The sequence below is a fragment of the Neodiprion fabricii genome, chromosome 3 (assembly GCF_021155785.1).
Source record: "Neodiprion fabricii isolate iyNeoFabr1 chromosome 3, iyNeoFabr1.1, whole genome shotgun sequence".
Taxonomy (NCBI): domain Eukaryota; kingdom Metazoa; phylum Arthropoda; class Insecta; order Hymenoptera; family Diprionidae; genus Neodiprion; species Neodiprion fabricii.
Window position 1 is genome coordinate 38,377,961 of NC_060241.1, and position 16,524 is coordinate 38,394,484.

At 38.7% G+C, this 16,524-nt stretch overlaps 1 protein-coding gene across 2 annotated transcripts in view; it reads left to right on the forward strand.

Moving 5' to 3' along the window:
• The first annotated feature begins 10,436 nt into the window (after positions 1–10,436).
• Positions 10,437–16,524, forward strand: part of LOC124177931 (polypeptide N-acetylgalactosaminyltransferase 2) — a 160,141-nt gene continuing 154,053 nt past the window's right edge. The window contains exon 1 of one of the 2 annotated variants that reach the window (XM_046560905.1): positions 10,437–11,213. In XM_046560905.1, the coding sequence (XP_046416861.1) occupies positions 11,124–11,213 (90 nt within the window). In that variant the 5' untranslated portion in view covers positions 10,437–11,123. The remainder of the gene's footprint in view (positions 11,214–16,524) is intronic. The other variant, XM_046560906.1, reaches the window with a different exon arrangement.

Sequence of the window (16,524 nt, forward strand, 5' to 3'; positions counted from 1 at the left end):
TTTTGATGTCCCAGTTCCGCTATCCGATGAAACACGACTGCAGGGGCAAGCGCTCCGTGGATCATGCATTCCGGCTACGCTACCTAGTGAAACTCGACTTCAAGGAGAGGACGAGGGGGACAAGCAGGTGGAGGAGGACGAGGAAAATGAGGAGGACGAGGTGGACGAGGAGTATAAAGATGGTTGGCGGTGGTTGGAGGTAGCTGAAGGTGATTTGAGCTGGTTGGAGGTCGGAAGTAGTTTGCGGTGGTAGGAGGTAAACGGAGGTAGTCGAATACGAGAAGGACGCCAAGGAGGACAAGGAGTAGGAGGAGGTGGAGGAGAAGTACGAGGTGTACAAGAAGGATGAAGGTCGTCGCAGGTGATTGGGGGTCGCAAGGTAGTCTCAGGTAATGGGGTGGTGGGATGATGGGGCCCTACCCTACCCCACCCCGCCCTACCCTAGTCCCACTCTCACTCTTGCTTCTACCCCTAATACTCCTACTTCTACTCCTACTCCTGCCTACCACCCCCTACTGCCTCCTATCAACTCCATCCTCGTCGTCTTCGTCCTCGTCCTCTTGGTCCTCCTCGTCCGCCTTCTCCTTCTTCTCTAGCAACCTACTATGACTGCCAACCACGTCCGACCACCGCCGACCACCTCCAACGACCACCGCGAACCATCTCGGGTTATACCTTGAATAGTAACAAATATTTTTAGTGTAAGAGCACATCAAAAATATTGCGTACGGATTAATATCATTCTTTAATTAATTAATAATATAATAAATTGATGAGTGCATTTTTAGCTACTGACTTTGTGCTTGCGCGAAAAATGACTTGGAATAATTTATTGTGAAAATGACAAGTTTAAAAAATGTTAGCCAAAATATAATTACAATTGCCATTAAATATTATAAAAATGTTCAACTCACCGAGCACAAATCCTCGTCCTCCTCGTCCACCTCTTGCCCTGAAGTCGAGTTTCACCAGGTAGCGAACCTTAAGCGCAGAAACCATGGAGTGCTTGTCCTGAAATTTAAGTTTTACCAGGTAGTGGACCTTGAGCGCAGGAACCACGGAGTGCTTGGCTTGGAAGTCGATTTTCACCAGGAAGCGGACCCGGAGCACAGGATCCAGGAGATAGAGTACCTGGTACTCGAAATCTGCAGAGCGCGATACTATTCCGTCCGCTCTACTGCGCGGTTGTTTCCAGACTGAGGAATTCGGCTAGCTGATTTTAGATTGAAGGCGCCAAGAAAAAAGAAAAATTTGGGTGACCTCACTTTCTGAACATCCGAACATCCAAACTTTGGTCCCGAACTTTAATACTATGTATGATGTATAATGATTTTAGTTTTTACATTTCATACAAGAAATACGCACTTCATCTTTCTTGCCGATTCCAGATTCAAGTGGCCAGACCCTCCGATATTCAGCGGTTAACTAAAGATATAATTTTCGGTTAACGGGTCAGCTAATAATGCTGCCGTTCTGCTACGCGACAGTTGGATGATAAATATTTTTGCTCGTACCTTTCAAATGTGTGTTAAAATACACTTGAAGTTTTAAGATCAGGATCGAGAGAGCGAATGAAAAGTTGTTGTAATAATCATGAATATTAATGTTATGGAATACATCGAAATGAATAATTCTTCTATCTTCATATTATAGCCGATTATTGTAGATAATCTAGTTTGTCTCCTGGAAACTTATAAAATTTATAGTATGCATCACGTTTCAATCGTAAAGGGATCATACATATATTAATTCGTACATGGACCGCATATACATATATACTTTTTGGTCTCTGCATCATCATTACATCTGATCTGTCATTATTTATGATCTATGTATACATTTTTCTCTCGCGTACCTATACTTTAATCAAATCACTGTTTTGCTACGAATTGTGGATGAAAATTATTCTCATTACTAATTTCTTGTATCGCCGACAAGTCGATAAGTACACATTGGCTGAGTACTGGTTTGCGAAGACTGTGTTACTTGGAAAGTGAATGCAGCCAGCATCATGTCGAAATCGGTAACTCTGATGTTCTGCGATAAATTTTCAACTCTACCGTTGGAACATCTCAGGGAGCGCAAGCGCACGACGATTTTCGTTCGTCACACCAAAGCCTATTAAGGCAACTGTCTTTATATTCTTCAGTCAACGACGCGAATCATTGAGTATAATCCATCATGCAGTCGTAACTCTCGCCACGCAAATTGTAACTTTCACGTAATTTCAATCTTTCAATTTCACGCTCTGTCAGTTGGATATCTGACGGAAATTTTTCACCTTGCTGTATTACGAGATTCGCATTCAAACGGATAATTGCGCGTTTTCATATTCAGCAATAATCGTCAGAGGTTCGAAATTTGATATAACGCCTGCAACACGGCAACTTGACTAGCACCAATGTACGACAATTCGTAGGGAATCAAGAGTTTTATCGTATTCGCAGCTAGAGGCGTTTGTGAGACAAATTTAACTTAGCTAGAACACAGACTGGCTTTTGGTGGAAAAAAGGAGATTATTTTTCCTAAACTGTGGATTCATTTTCCGGACGAAAAAAAAGTATTTGATAAAATTTCGTCTACATATATGATCGATCGCAAAGTTAATCAAGCATTATAATGCCAGCTTCATTAGTAAGAAAATTATTACCGAACATTAATTCGTCCATAAGATATGCGAATGGGAAAAGTTTCATACTATGAAATTGATTACCAAAAAGTGGTAAAAAAATCGAATTCAAGACTTGGTTAGTAATGATCATTGATCAAAGGTAAGAAATTTGCCTAACAAATTTGTCTTCCCGATGAGTTTTTTCACCTGTTTTCTTTTCTCTTCTTTTTCCCCAACTTTCTATACATACCCAACTGTCAAAAGACAAAATTGCAATAAGATATCATTCCGGGTATTATACGGTGAGAATAAGCCATTCATAAATCCTTACAGGAAACTTTTTCCTCCATCTTATATTCCTGTGTTCTGTAAATGCTCCTAGTCCAACTCTTGTACCGTGAATATTTTTGTTTCGGTTTAGGATTACAGGCCACTGAAGTAAAATATTCAAATTTGTCAGCTATTATTATCATTGTTTGACTACAATTTACGAAGACTTAGAAACTCGTCGTTTTTCGTGCGTCTGCAATAAAAACCGCTCCAAGGTTTTCATCCAAATTTCTTCATTATTTTAGTCTTGCTCCTCGTTATAGTTAAGGATCAGCAACTCGACGAGTAAGAAGCTAGGATCTTATATCTTTATTAGCTTACGGCTCGAGTTCGTTAATTGTTCAGATAGAAATCAATAAACAAACTGAGCACCAATTATTGGCTCACGTTATATTGGTTCTTTTGTTCAAAACGCACTATCGATAATCTCGAAAAATCCCGAAGTATTCCTCGGAGTCGATCAGTTTTCCACAAACAGCCGAGAACACGCATCCAGTGGGATAGATCGAAATTTCAGGTCCGTGAAATCGGGCTTTCGAAGCTTTGATTCCCAGGTCTCTGGATCGCAGGGTGGAAGTTACTCGAGGATCAGGAAGAGCGACCTCACTAAACGTTAAAACGCGACGAGTGTTTCCGAGCACGATCCATATGTGTACATAAAGCTGTCGGAGTATAAGAAGAGGATATCAAAGCTTGTCTGCGTCTACCAATTTCACTGCCCATTCACAGCCTCATTGTAAAACGCGATATGAAAGCGTTTTTTTTTTTTCCTAGACGGAGGGCCTTCAAGCGGGATCTTCGTCTTCTTTTAGTCAGGCAAGTGAGTTGCTCGGACGTTTTAGAAAGCATAAATACTGCGGAAAAAAAATAAAAAAAAAAACGAGAGCCCAGCGAACCTCGGTAATCATTTCGCATGCATTGGAAACACGATGAGAACTAGAGTTGAAAATTACCTTTTGGCAACTCACGAAGCGACGTAGGATCGAGTAGAAAGCGATAGTCGAGACGGGATCTAGCGTAGATCACTCTCAGTGATCCGTAGACCTCGGTACCGTTGGGCTTTGAGAGTCTGCCTCAATCAGTGACGACACAACCTCTTAACGAGTCCATTAAGAATGTTCATATTTCGCAGGTGAAATGAAATTCTCACTCTCGAGTTTTTCAGTGACTCTTTAAGATTTCTGTATACCCTGAGCATATTCATGACCGGAAAGAGAGAGAGAGCATCCGGACTCGTGAATAATCGTAAAACTGACGTAGGTATGGATCCTGATAAATCAGGGAACTGGTTACTTGGGACCATAATATCTTCGAGATAGTTACGAAGGTACTTGGAACAATGGATAAATGGAACGGTTTGATAACCGTGCGAATACAATTGAAAGAAAATTCCACCAAAATGATCCTCGCTTTCACGAGTATTGCATTTCCGTTCAAAATAATATTCCCGAAGTTGTGTTTAATGTTTTCATACCCTTTTTAATTTCTGTAGATATTGGTGGGTACTTTACAGTAGCGACTTAATTGAACCTACGATCGATTGTTGCCGAACCGTTTTACGACCACTTTAAACAACCCAAAACGCGTCTTTGCACTGAGAAAAATTTCATTCGTTATAGTGCGTAGAAAAATTCAATAAAACAGGTATCGTTAAAAAAACTGTAGGAATATTGTTGGGATTGCGAAAATTGAGGTACACGTAAACATTTTGCGCTATCGTCGATCCTTGTTTGGTAATTGCAACGCAAAATCAGTTTGTGAGGCTTACTCTATTTTTTTAGTTAAATAAGGCTTTAACGTCAATTTAGGTATTGTTGCGCAAGCATTAAATTTTCGTAACAGTTGCAAGAAAATGTAGTAACAGTGATCGTAATGAGAAAGAATAGTAACGGAGACTTTCTGGTTACAGCTAGAAAACTAATTTTTATTTCCTACCTAGAATTATATTTTTCGATTGTGGTAAAAAATGAAACTAAAACTAAAAATTTCTCTCAGTGTGCGTTTCAATTCCGGATTGTTTTTAAACCAAAGACTTGCGGTCATTATCAGTTACGTATATCGCATCGTCCGAGTCGTCTCGCAGCGTTGCTTTCCAGCGGTGAAAGAAACGTTGATAAAAATAGATGAATAAAAAAAAAAGTGAAAATGGAAATTGAGCGAAGGATGGAAAACCGGATAGGCTGAAAATCACGTTGCAGTGCAGATACCGAGATCAATGGCGTTGTTTCGCTGCAGAGCCTCTCGACGACGTTTCCCGGATAAGTTACAGGCGTTTTTATGCTCCGCTGCAGCGGAGCAAAGGAGGAAAGAAAGATCCAATCAGAATGTGTCACGGTGGGGAACGGAGCGTTACCAAGCCGACAAATTAAGTCGAGGATACCGACGTCGAGTTTCGGTGCCTTGTAGCTATCGTTGAGACAAACCGCGTCGAGACCAAAGACGACGCTTGCTTCCCGGCGGACGTGGAGAATATCCGAGAGGATGGGAAGGAGGAAAGGCGCGTTAGGACTTGTTTACGACCCTCGGGAATTACTCAATAATTAATTTTCTCAGTCACGACTACTCGCCCCCGGCCGTTTCCTGAGAAGAAGAAGCTGCGCGCACCTCCGGGCAAAAAGCCACTCGAGCACACGCCGACATTCGGCCATAATACACCCCCTTAAGTATGTTCTCTTATAATTTTCGCCCCACTTCCGGTCCCCCCAGCGATATTATACACGTTGAGTTGAACCCTTGACTTAACGTCTCGTTCGTATCTTGCGGATAATTTTCAGTGTTTTGGTCAAAGTTGGACGAGACGACCTCTGTTCATTTTCTTTTACGTCGTGCAGAGCTGGAAAAAGCCACGCTGACGTAAGGTCGATTTCATTTGGTCGGATCGCAAATTTTCACCATTTCTTCCGCACTGTTCGAGAGACGAGCATGGACGAATAAAAAGCGAAGAATTTGCAAGTGTGATTGCGAAGCTTGTAATTGCAGTCGAAGAGAAGAGACGGAAGAGGGTTTTTTAAACAGGGCCTGCACCTCGCAGGTCTGCGTTAAATTGTTATTATTGTTACGTTAAACTGCATCGTGTTATTATATGCCCCCGGTGTTATAGCCACAGTTATAATAATTTCTCCGTAAAATTCTCGGGCTCCGTATAAGCAACGGATCGCTTCTTCTTATAGGCTTCACTCACTTTCCGCATTCGCATTATTAATGGGAACCGTTCATTTGCGTTCACTCTCGGTACTCGACAGAAACAACCGGTTGCAGAAACATCCGGTACAAATTTTTCACGGACGGATGGAAGCTGGCTGCTCAAGGCTGTGCAAAATATCTTACATACCGGGACCATCTGCTGAAACTTGAAAACGAACCGCGCATGCGCGAGTTTTATCGGCTCTTCGCGCAGGCTGGCCAACCCGAGTTTTCGGCTGTCAAACTCTTTCTGCCGGCGATGCGGTTGACACGAATTTTCGAGGTTAGAATCTCAAATAATTGAAGTAGCGACTCGGAAAGGTTTGGGAAGCGTTTGTTGTCGGGTCGGAAAGTTGACTCTTCAAAGAACGGTCGGAATTAAATGCTTATGCTCTTTGAAGATTCAAACGTACACATTTTGCGTACGTTGGCACGCCTGCGTCGCGGACAAGAATATCGCTGCCGGAAGATTTCGCCGACCAATGAGATTCAATTACTTGGCGCATGCGCGGTTGATTTTCAAGTTTCAAGAGATTGTCCCGGTATAATACGTTTACATGTATACGTATACGTGAGTATCGAACCGGCGTACAATTAACCGCTTCCTTTCCATGCTGTTGAATATTTTCTCTGTATCTTTATCTCTCCGCTGACCCGTTTCTTAAACTTTCCCCAATTCCGTCGTCCTTCTTCTCCTTCCGGGTTCACCGTCTCTGAGGTATTCAAGGACCCGCGCAAAATGAGATCGTCGTTAATGCTGTTGCTACATTAAGTTAACCGTGAAAAAGTGGAAGTCGCGGGCAAAAATCCATTTCAGAATCTGGCAAGGGAAGTCCAAAAACCGCGAGTTGTGTTATCCTATGTAACGAAATACCCTGTCTATAATCGAGGAGGCAAATGTTCGAAGGAATGCGGGGGTAAAAATGGGCCCATTTCATGTACCGACCCTGGTGAAAATGATTTCTATGATTTTATACGAATTTTTGGGGAAATTGGAACATTTCGTATGATTTTGTGAAAAAAATTGTTTTCGTAAATAATTGTAAATGTACATAGTTTCTCATGAAAATTATGAAAAGTCTACAAGATACTACAATTCTTAACGAAAATCAACAATTCTTTACTGAAAACTATGCATATATACAATTTTTGTACGAAATAAGACGAAATGTTCCAATTTTTGGAAAATCCTGTAGTAGCCTAGTTCTAGTTGATGGTTTTAAGGGTGAGTGGATATGGGGCGGGAGCGTATAAAATAAGAGAAACTCGCGGTTACATTAAATGTTCAACCGAAAAGATATGTTTATTACCATAAAGGAGTTTTCTAGATAAGAGCGGTAGAAAATAATCATTATATTTAATGTTTAATTGTGACTATATGCTAATGAACGGAACAGAGTGAACTAAATTGCATTTGAAAGTTGCGGATTTTCGCTTTGAACCATTGAAAAAAGGTTTCTAAGTTATCTTAAAAACGGACTACTGTACGTCCGTTTAAGTGGAGCCTTACAGAAAGCGATTAGCTAAACGGTAACCACATTTTTAGGCGAACGGAATAGTCGAAATACAAAAACCAAGACTTTTTAGAATCGTTAATATATCCTCGAAGCTTCTGTAGAACGGATTTTTGATTCAACCTACGGTTTTTAAGAAATTAATAAAAACGCTGCCGTAAATCTGAAAAAAAAACACGAAATCTGATGAAAAAAGTCGCCGCTAAGCCAAATTTCAATTCATCAAAAATCCATTCCACAGAATGTCTACACTTATTTTTACATAAGTTTCCATCGATATTTCGTCTCCGAAAAATTCAGAAAGTTTGTTTACATGTGTATATATTGTATAATGTGAAAAGTATGAGAAATTTTGTTTGAATGATTTGTTTTAAAAAAATACCCAAACAAACTTGAAAAAAAAAACATCCATCACACTGGACGACCTCCTCAAAATCAGATGTCATCCAAAAAAAGATCGCACTCGCTACTTCTCCTCACTTTTACGATCTCCCACGTACACCTGATTATGCCCGCCGATACTTGACTCGCAATAACGTTAGAAACACGTCTTTATTTTATCAGATTTATGATCTGAACGATGATCAGTGTTACAGGACTAATAAGCCTCCTCCTCAAACGATACGTAAGATCGAATATCTCTATTTTTTTACGCCGATCTGCGTCTGGCAATTAACGTAATTTTTATTCTTCTGCGAGTGCCATGTCATGCGAATGAGATTCTCGCGTTGACCGCAATTTGTTTGTTCCACTTTTTAATCAGTCGGAAGTTCTACTGTTATCGCGGTAATTCACGCTCGCGTTGTTGATGCCCCAGAGATTTTTGACATTAAGGCGTAATATTTATTGTTAGTCCAACAATTTCATCATACGAGAGGAACAGAATTTTTCAAAAGGCTTTTTTTTCGGACGAAGGGAAATAATATCAGAATTATGAACGAACGATTTTTTCAATTGCGCTTCGTTTTTCTTCAAAAGCTTTGAACAACTTTGTCGTGCAACATATCGAGACTTTTTCTTCCATCGATCAAAACTCTCCAATATTCGCAAGTCGGCTGCAAGCATCCCGCAGAAGCCAAAATTTCTCTATACCACGTCCCGTGATGGATGCAGCCTAAAAACGAACGGGTTAAGTTTGGGGTAACCGTTGAAACCACAAGGGATTTTGAGTAATTGTCACGACCATCAACGGGAAACTGTGATAATCGGTCATGCGTTTCTTTTCACTCAGTTTCGAGATAGTTTTCTGAAGGAATTTCTGATTTAGGGAGTTTCGCAAATTGAAAATTACTATCGATTTGTCAAATTAATATATTCGTAGAGGCTGCTATGATTTTCCTAGAAATATGAGAAACGAAACGCATAAAAACTTTAAACAAGGGCTTATAAATAATGATTTTTGAATTCGAATAATTGCTTCAAATAACGGTAAAAAATCTAGTATATTCATGATGAGTAGGATCTCATTTGACAATGACTTATCGTGCATAAATACTTTTATTTTTCAACGGTCGTATCGATGTTGCTATTTTTTTAATAATAATGAAATGCCCACGGTGTGATTTTCAACACTGCAGACATTCAACGATAACAGCGTAATGAATAGCATATAAAATGATTAATTAAAGGGATCTACTGTAAGCTTCCAACTATCTTTCAATGAAATAGCGATTTCGGAGGATAATTATACACATACCTAACAAAATTTTTTAATTTATATTATAGCTATAGAATTTTTTGAATCCTACAGTTCAGGATAAATCATCGTAAATTTCCGAGTTGGTTCGAAAAATAGTTCCTCACCTATAAGTTCACACCGTTCGATTTTGCCACAAAATTTTTTACAGTAATGTTTAAAACCTAAGAATAACCAAAAATAACCGATTTTCTATTAAAGTGATTATTTTTTCTCGATTAATCGAGTATAATCGATTATTTTTTTTCACAATCGGTTTTTGTTTATTACTCCCATGAACGATGCACTAGAATATAAATTTACGTGTTCAAAGTATCAATTATTATCATTATCTTACTTACTAAAGACCTATTTCGTATGATAAGTGAAAGATAAACGTATATTTTCACCTGAAATTGAAAAATATTTTTCAACGAAACTATAAATTATTAAAAAACGTATCCGCTATTAAGACTACGTACTGATACCTACGAAATTTCGGTTTCAAATGCTCCGTTTCAAAAAACTACAAAACAGTCGATTAATCGATTAATTTTTACCGATTCAATCGATTCGCGTTCGATTATTTCTTTACACTCGACAAATCGACTCATCGATTATTTTAAACTTAGTATATCCACCGCTAAATTTAAAACCCAACGAATGCCAAACGTCAAACCAAAGGTGTACGTACATTATACAGCCAATAATATCAGTGTCGTGCGTCGTGTCAATTAACACGATCGATTATGCGTGAAAAACGTTGAAAACCGCAAGGCTGTTTTAAGCCAGAAGCCAAGAAACCGCCCCGCGCGAGTGCTTTTGGCGCAAGGGCGAGGGGGGGAAGGGGATGGGGGACTACGGGGGGGGGGGGGCAGAGAGAGTTCCAATCGATGACCGCGCGTCGCGACGCCAAAGATCTCGCGCCCTTTCGCGATGAGGACTGTGTGAAGCAGTGGAGTGGGGGGGAGGGAGCGACGGGTCGCGGGAGGGGCGGAGAGGGGGGGGGGGGGAGGTACAGAGTTACTGCGGCGACGCGTCGATCAGCGCCACTGGCGGCGAGGCCTGGAACTAAAAGGCTGCGAGGGGCAGAGATCGGCGAGTGACTAGAGAGGCTCGGGCGAACGGCGCAGGAGAGCGAGAGAGGCGTTCGTTGAATTGGCGGACATTCGGTTTCAGTATGGCTTCAGCTTTTGACAGGGCTGGTTATCACTGGCGGATCGTCGCGACCGTTTGAGCCTCGATGAAATACCGGCGTCGCATAATAACAAACCCGTAATCATAATCAGCACGTTGTCATCCGTCGCTGAACTGTGAATTATTATATCCTATTCGTAAATACGTCGTCGCCGTCGTCGTCGTCACGTGTGTCACACGGGTGTTGTTACGGTGGTGCGACCCTCCCCTCCTTCTCCCTCTTTTCCGTTCCTGCCTTCGTCATCCCCTCGGTTTCCTTCTTTCTTTCTTTTTTTCTTTCTTTCTCTCTCTCTCTCTCTCTCTTCCTTTCGCAGAAGCGGCGTGATTCTTTTTTCTTTTTTGTAATGTTTGTTTATGTTTTTTCGTTTGTTTTTTTTTCCTTCTTAACCTCTTACCGTAATATTCTGTGAATAAACTTTTACGCATATTATCGTTTCACGCCGAGGAGAGTATCGATGCCGGTTAAACAAGGTTCAGTGTGATTAAAAAGCGTCTTCTTATTTCCATTTTTTTTTAAATCTTCGATTCGGAGTTTTTTTCTTTGCATTCTCACTTACGTCAAAACCACGTACGAGTTGTCACGCTGACAGCCAAGGAGCCAAACAGGAGCGACATGAGGCGGAATGTGAAGATAGTTATACTCCTGTCATGCGCTTGGATGTCCGCCTTTGTTTACTACTATCACACCACCAGGGACACTAAGGTGAGTCAAGTTATCCGCGAATTTTTATACATGTACGTCGTTGAATCTGTTTTATTCAGTCTCAGTTCAGCGCAAAAAATTCCCTACATTCGTTTATTTTTACTATTGTGTGTGTTTTTTTTTTTTTGTTATTTTTTTTTCTGCTGGTTGGTAAGCGTGCGCGTGCTTCTTTTTTTCACTCTCGTTATGTTCTGTTTCGATTTCATTTGTTTCCGCAACTTTTCTCGTCGAATTTACGAACCGAGACGAAATTGATGTTCGTATGACAAAATCATTGATTCGGAGCTGGAGATTTGTCGTCTGAAATTCAGTTGAAATCGTAACCAACCCGCATTTTTCATACTCAAATAATACCAAGTCGTTATAAATTTGTTAAAGGGTAGAATCTTTTTCGACGTCTCGTCACTGGCAGCGTTACTAACTTCAAGTTCGTGACTCGAGGCGCCAGTTTTAAACAGATTTTTTATCCATCGATAAATCGAGTCGCCACGTGCTCGATTCTCTCGCTTCTGGTAATTGTTACACGACACATGGCGTTTGCTGTTTACTACTAGGTTTCACGCATGAAAGAAATACTTCAACACGATGAAACTTTTCAGGCAATGTCCGATTAGAGAGGTTTTAAGATGTTTATTCTTATCTGTTGATTGCCAGCAGCTCGGATCTCGTCATTGCGTCGTCAAATTTTCTCGTTATAATGTCTCTTATTGTTTGTTTTCGTCGTGAAACGAGAAGATGAAATGAGTTTGAAGTCTGTAACGTTATTGTAACGAAACATAGAGTGAAATTCATTATTTTCTGTTTTTTACATTGACTTTGAAGGAACTAAGATTTCTAAGTATTAATGTATCTTGTTTCATTACGATTTACCGAATTTCAAACGATTCCACAATCGCGAAATAAACATTTTTCATCGGCATAAATCGTTACAATAGTTATGTTAGTAACTTAATTAAACGTGATAAGATAAGCCGATAGGTACATACGTACGTAAAATGAAAGATGAAATTAATGGTAATATCGCGTATTTATTTATGACGATCCCTGTCGTCGTGCATTAATTCCCAGAATTTATAATTTGCAGTATATACATATACGGCGTATATAATTGTACTTGTATAATTCCATACGTACGTAGGATAAATTGATTATTATTGTGCGGAGAAAGCAGCGCACGATATAATTATTGTCGCAACGGCTGAACTGCACTGCGGTGAAAAAGAGAAAAAAAAAAAACTGGGTTGAAATATCAAACTTTCAAGCTAGTGTATAAGTTGAAATTGAAATTTAATCCTTGACCGATTGAGAAAAAATTCAGAGAATAGGATAAATAAACGTAAATTACACGCTCTGTATACATATACATATTATATGCATATATACGGTATATTAACACGGAGTCATTAAATTCGTAACTTCTTTTTTCACTTTCGTTCTTTATATACTGTGAAGAATAAAAGCGAAAATACGAAGCACAGCGTACACGGCAATGAAAAAAAAAACCGATGTCGTTATATTACATTCGGGACAATAATCACCGTGTGTATGATACACGAACTTTTCTTTTTTTTTTTTTTTTTCATATACACTCTACGGACCAGAACGTGTACGGAATAAAACTTGGCGTAATAACATTTTTATATCGTTCCGAAAAAGAAATAACGATATAGCAACGATAACAGTAATCGAGCGAATGAAAAACTTGTCGATATTTCAAAATCGATTTCGAGTCACGATGCGTAGGTTAAGCTATTATTTCTTTTTTTAAATTAATTTTTTTCTATCTATCCTGTTATGTTGGCCTTTTCTTATTAGGTTTTTTACATCGCACCGGCACGTATTATACAAATCGTCGACTCTCCGTTTTTCACAGAAGTGAGCGAAGATGAGTTTAGTATTTACTTACGATATTGATGGAAGCGTAGTGACGAAGTTAATGGATAACTGAAACGTAGAATGGAAATCTCTCACATTAATTCGCAGATTTTTAATGAATCTCGATTAGCGGTTGAATATGCAAATTATTTTACGTATATATTATATTATATACCTACGTTTCGCTTCATTGACGTTTAACGAGTTTCAACCCCTGCCCTAAAAATATTCGTTGATAATTTTGGTCAATTTTTTTTTTTTTTTTTTTCAAACCCCATTCTTCGGACGAACAAAAATCGAATCGAAAACGAGGCTGAAGTTAGGAAAGTTAGCGTAACGAAACATTCGGGGGAGGGTTCGCTATTTTTCAATATTGACTTTGAAGAAGTGGCCAAGTTTTCAAAATATAAATTTCATTCACCTTATTATAATTTGCTGCATTTCAGAGATTCGGAAAATTACGAAACATCGGATTTCCCGATACACAAATCATTGCAACAACGTAACTAACTTCAGCCTCATAATTGTAAGAATTCGTAAAATCGTCTGAAAAATATTAACGTCTGTGCACAAAATAAAAAAAATCAATACACGTACACGCGTTATAAAATTCGGGGAGCGGTGATTATTGGACTAAAGCCGATTAATCGTGTTAAATTTACACGTTTACATTAGTTGATAAATTGCTTGGGTCTCTTTCTCTCCGCGTGTAAAAATGCAAAAATATATATGTACCAAAAATATACAAATAACGTACAGTGTAATACAATTATCATACCTGTTACATACACGTACCGTAATAAATCGCGAGACTCTCGCACGCGCTGCACGTATACTTGTGTAAATATATACCTACGCGTACGTTTATATACAATATTCGTGTATATGTACCTAAATCTAGGCATGTACGGTAAGACGCCGCCTGCAAGTATGCATATTACGAGAGTTATTTGTATTTTTTATCTCGACTGTTGCGGATAAAGTCGGCGTCTCCACCCCTTCGTAACCCTCGCGGAGGGCTTCGAACCCTTTTTATCGTTGTCGACGAACCAAGCGAAGGGTTCGAGTCGTTCGCGAATCCGTCCATGTCACGCTGTACTTGTAAATTTTACACGGTCGAATATTGAATCTGCTCGATCGATTTACATGTGTTGAAAAATTGTTCCACCAAAAAAATTATCAACGGTAATAATCGAAATTTTCTTCTTCTCTGATACTCCGATTTTAAATCTTGCGATTTGCGTTACATTATATAATTTCGTATCTGATTGGTAATTTAATTTGTTATTTTATTGTGTATTGCATAAAATTCTAATTATTGTTACTACTCCTACTGTTGTTATTGTTGTTTTTGTTTTTCTCTGTTGTTGTTGTTATTATTATCACAGAATACGGTGGTGGATTATAACGTAGTTTCGCTTGCACGGATAATTTTGATCAACTGTCCACATTCGCTGTTGTATTATCACTCAGTGTCCGGCGAGTTGATATGGATTTGCAGATTTGAAATTGCAAATTTAATTGTCACACGTTGGTGTATAATTACAGTCATGCTTTGTGCGATTATTATTTAGCGCAATGTCGAACGATAGGAACAACGAAAAGCAGAAGAGAGATAAAAGAAACAACGACTAAGGAAATACGTAAAACGTAAGAAAAGAATGTCAACCACGCGTTTCGAAATCGAAATAAAGTTTTTGCCGTGTTTTTATCTCACCCCTCCTCGCAGGCGAACCACGCCGCAGCTGGACATTTATCGCGATAAATTAGTCGACCGGAAATTTCCCGATTACGTTATTTATTGCGAAAAGTTTGTCAAAGCGTGATTGCAGCTTTTTACCCTGAAATTGAACCTGCCGATCATTCACACGGAATTTTATATTATACGCCTCGGTTGGGTTATACATGTATTGGCAAATCGCATCTGTTACATATATATGTATAAACGAGAATACGTGTGTGTGTGTGTGTGTGTGTGTGATGTTGTACGTAAATATATTTATACAGGAACCAACGATTGCTCGTAAATAATATATTATAAAATATCACACGTATCTCGGTTAACGGTGTTTTTCTATTTTTTCATTTTCCTTCTATTTTTCAATATATTTACACTCGTGAGCATTGGTAGTTATAATTATCGATTTTAATGTGATCTTCTGGTTATAACCCATCCGTGTGAACGGAATGATTGAAATTTTGCGAAGAAATTGCGAAAAAAATCGTTGATAACGTTCGTCAATTAATAACATCAGTGATAAAAAATGGTGTTTTTACCGTAACTTTTAACTTTTAAAGTGTAAGTCAAGGCAGGCGAATCCCAGACTTTAGGTACGCAGAGTTTAGGATGCAGATATTGCGGAACGTTGATTGTTCGTCTCGTCTTTCGATGCTGCAGCATCGTGCGGAGGGTTGATCGATAATTGGCGAATTGCCAATTACTCGACACCACACCGTCATTCGGTTCTTGTCAGCGGCGAGGTATCCAAAGTTAACGTCTGGATGTTAACGGTAAAGATTTGAAAATTCGTTAAAACGTGCATCAACTGCGTAGCGAAGCTCAGACTTTCAAAACTCGACTATAACTTCGCGGAAAAAAAAAACCCCAACTTTGGTGTAAATTCGTAACCCTTAACTTTTTTCTCATGGAAAATTAGCATTATCTATGAGTTGGGGGTACGAATTTATACCCAAGTTGGGGTTCTTTTTCCGCGAGGCTATATGTATAATACATTCCTGAAATCAATTCTGAACTTGGAAAGCAAAAAAAAAGAAAATTGGTGAATTTCAAAAATTTTATTCTTTCTATTCATTCTTTCTTTTTTATTTTTTTCTTTTTCACCGTTTACGCAATTAACGAAATGTCTAATTGTTCAAGCCGAGAATTAGAACAGCATGTTTATACATCGCGGGTAAAAATGTTTTAATTACACTGGCAAACGGTGGTTTTTTTTGTTGCAGGAGTAAACGTAGTTTTTCGAAATTGTTCTTAGTTATAAAATTTATTTTATAGACATTTTCAAATATGACACAAAAAACCAACAGTTAAATGAAAAATTTTATGGTTTTTTTTTCTTTTATTTTGTACTAATGTTTATAAAAAAAAAAAAAAAAAAAAAAACGCAGCTCAACAAAGGGGAAAAAAACAAATGATTTCAATGTTTGTTTTTTTTTTTTTTTTATTTCTAGTTCTGATTTTTTCCATGAATTTTGATGTCTGAGAATGTAAACCATCACCACCCCCCTTTACAATACTACAGTAATATAAAAACTTAACGAGTCTGCGATCTAATGTAATTATAATTTTATTTGTAAATTCTACGTTCTCAGACATAAAAGTTTAAGGAAGAAAAATCAGAGCAACAAAGAGAAATTCTTTTCTTTTTGTTTCTTCTTACAGAGCTGTTTTTTTTTTTTTTCTCATACCGGTGGTATT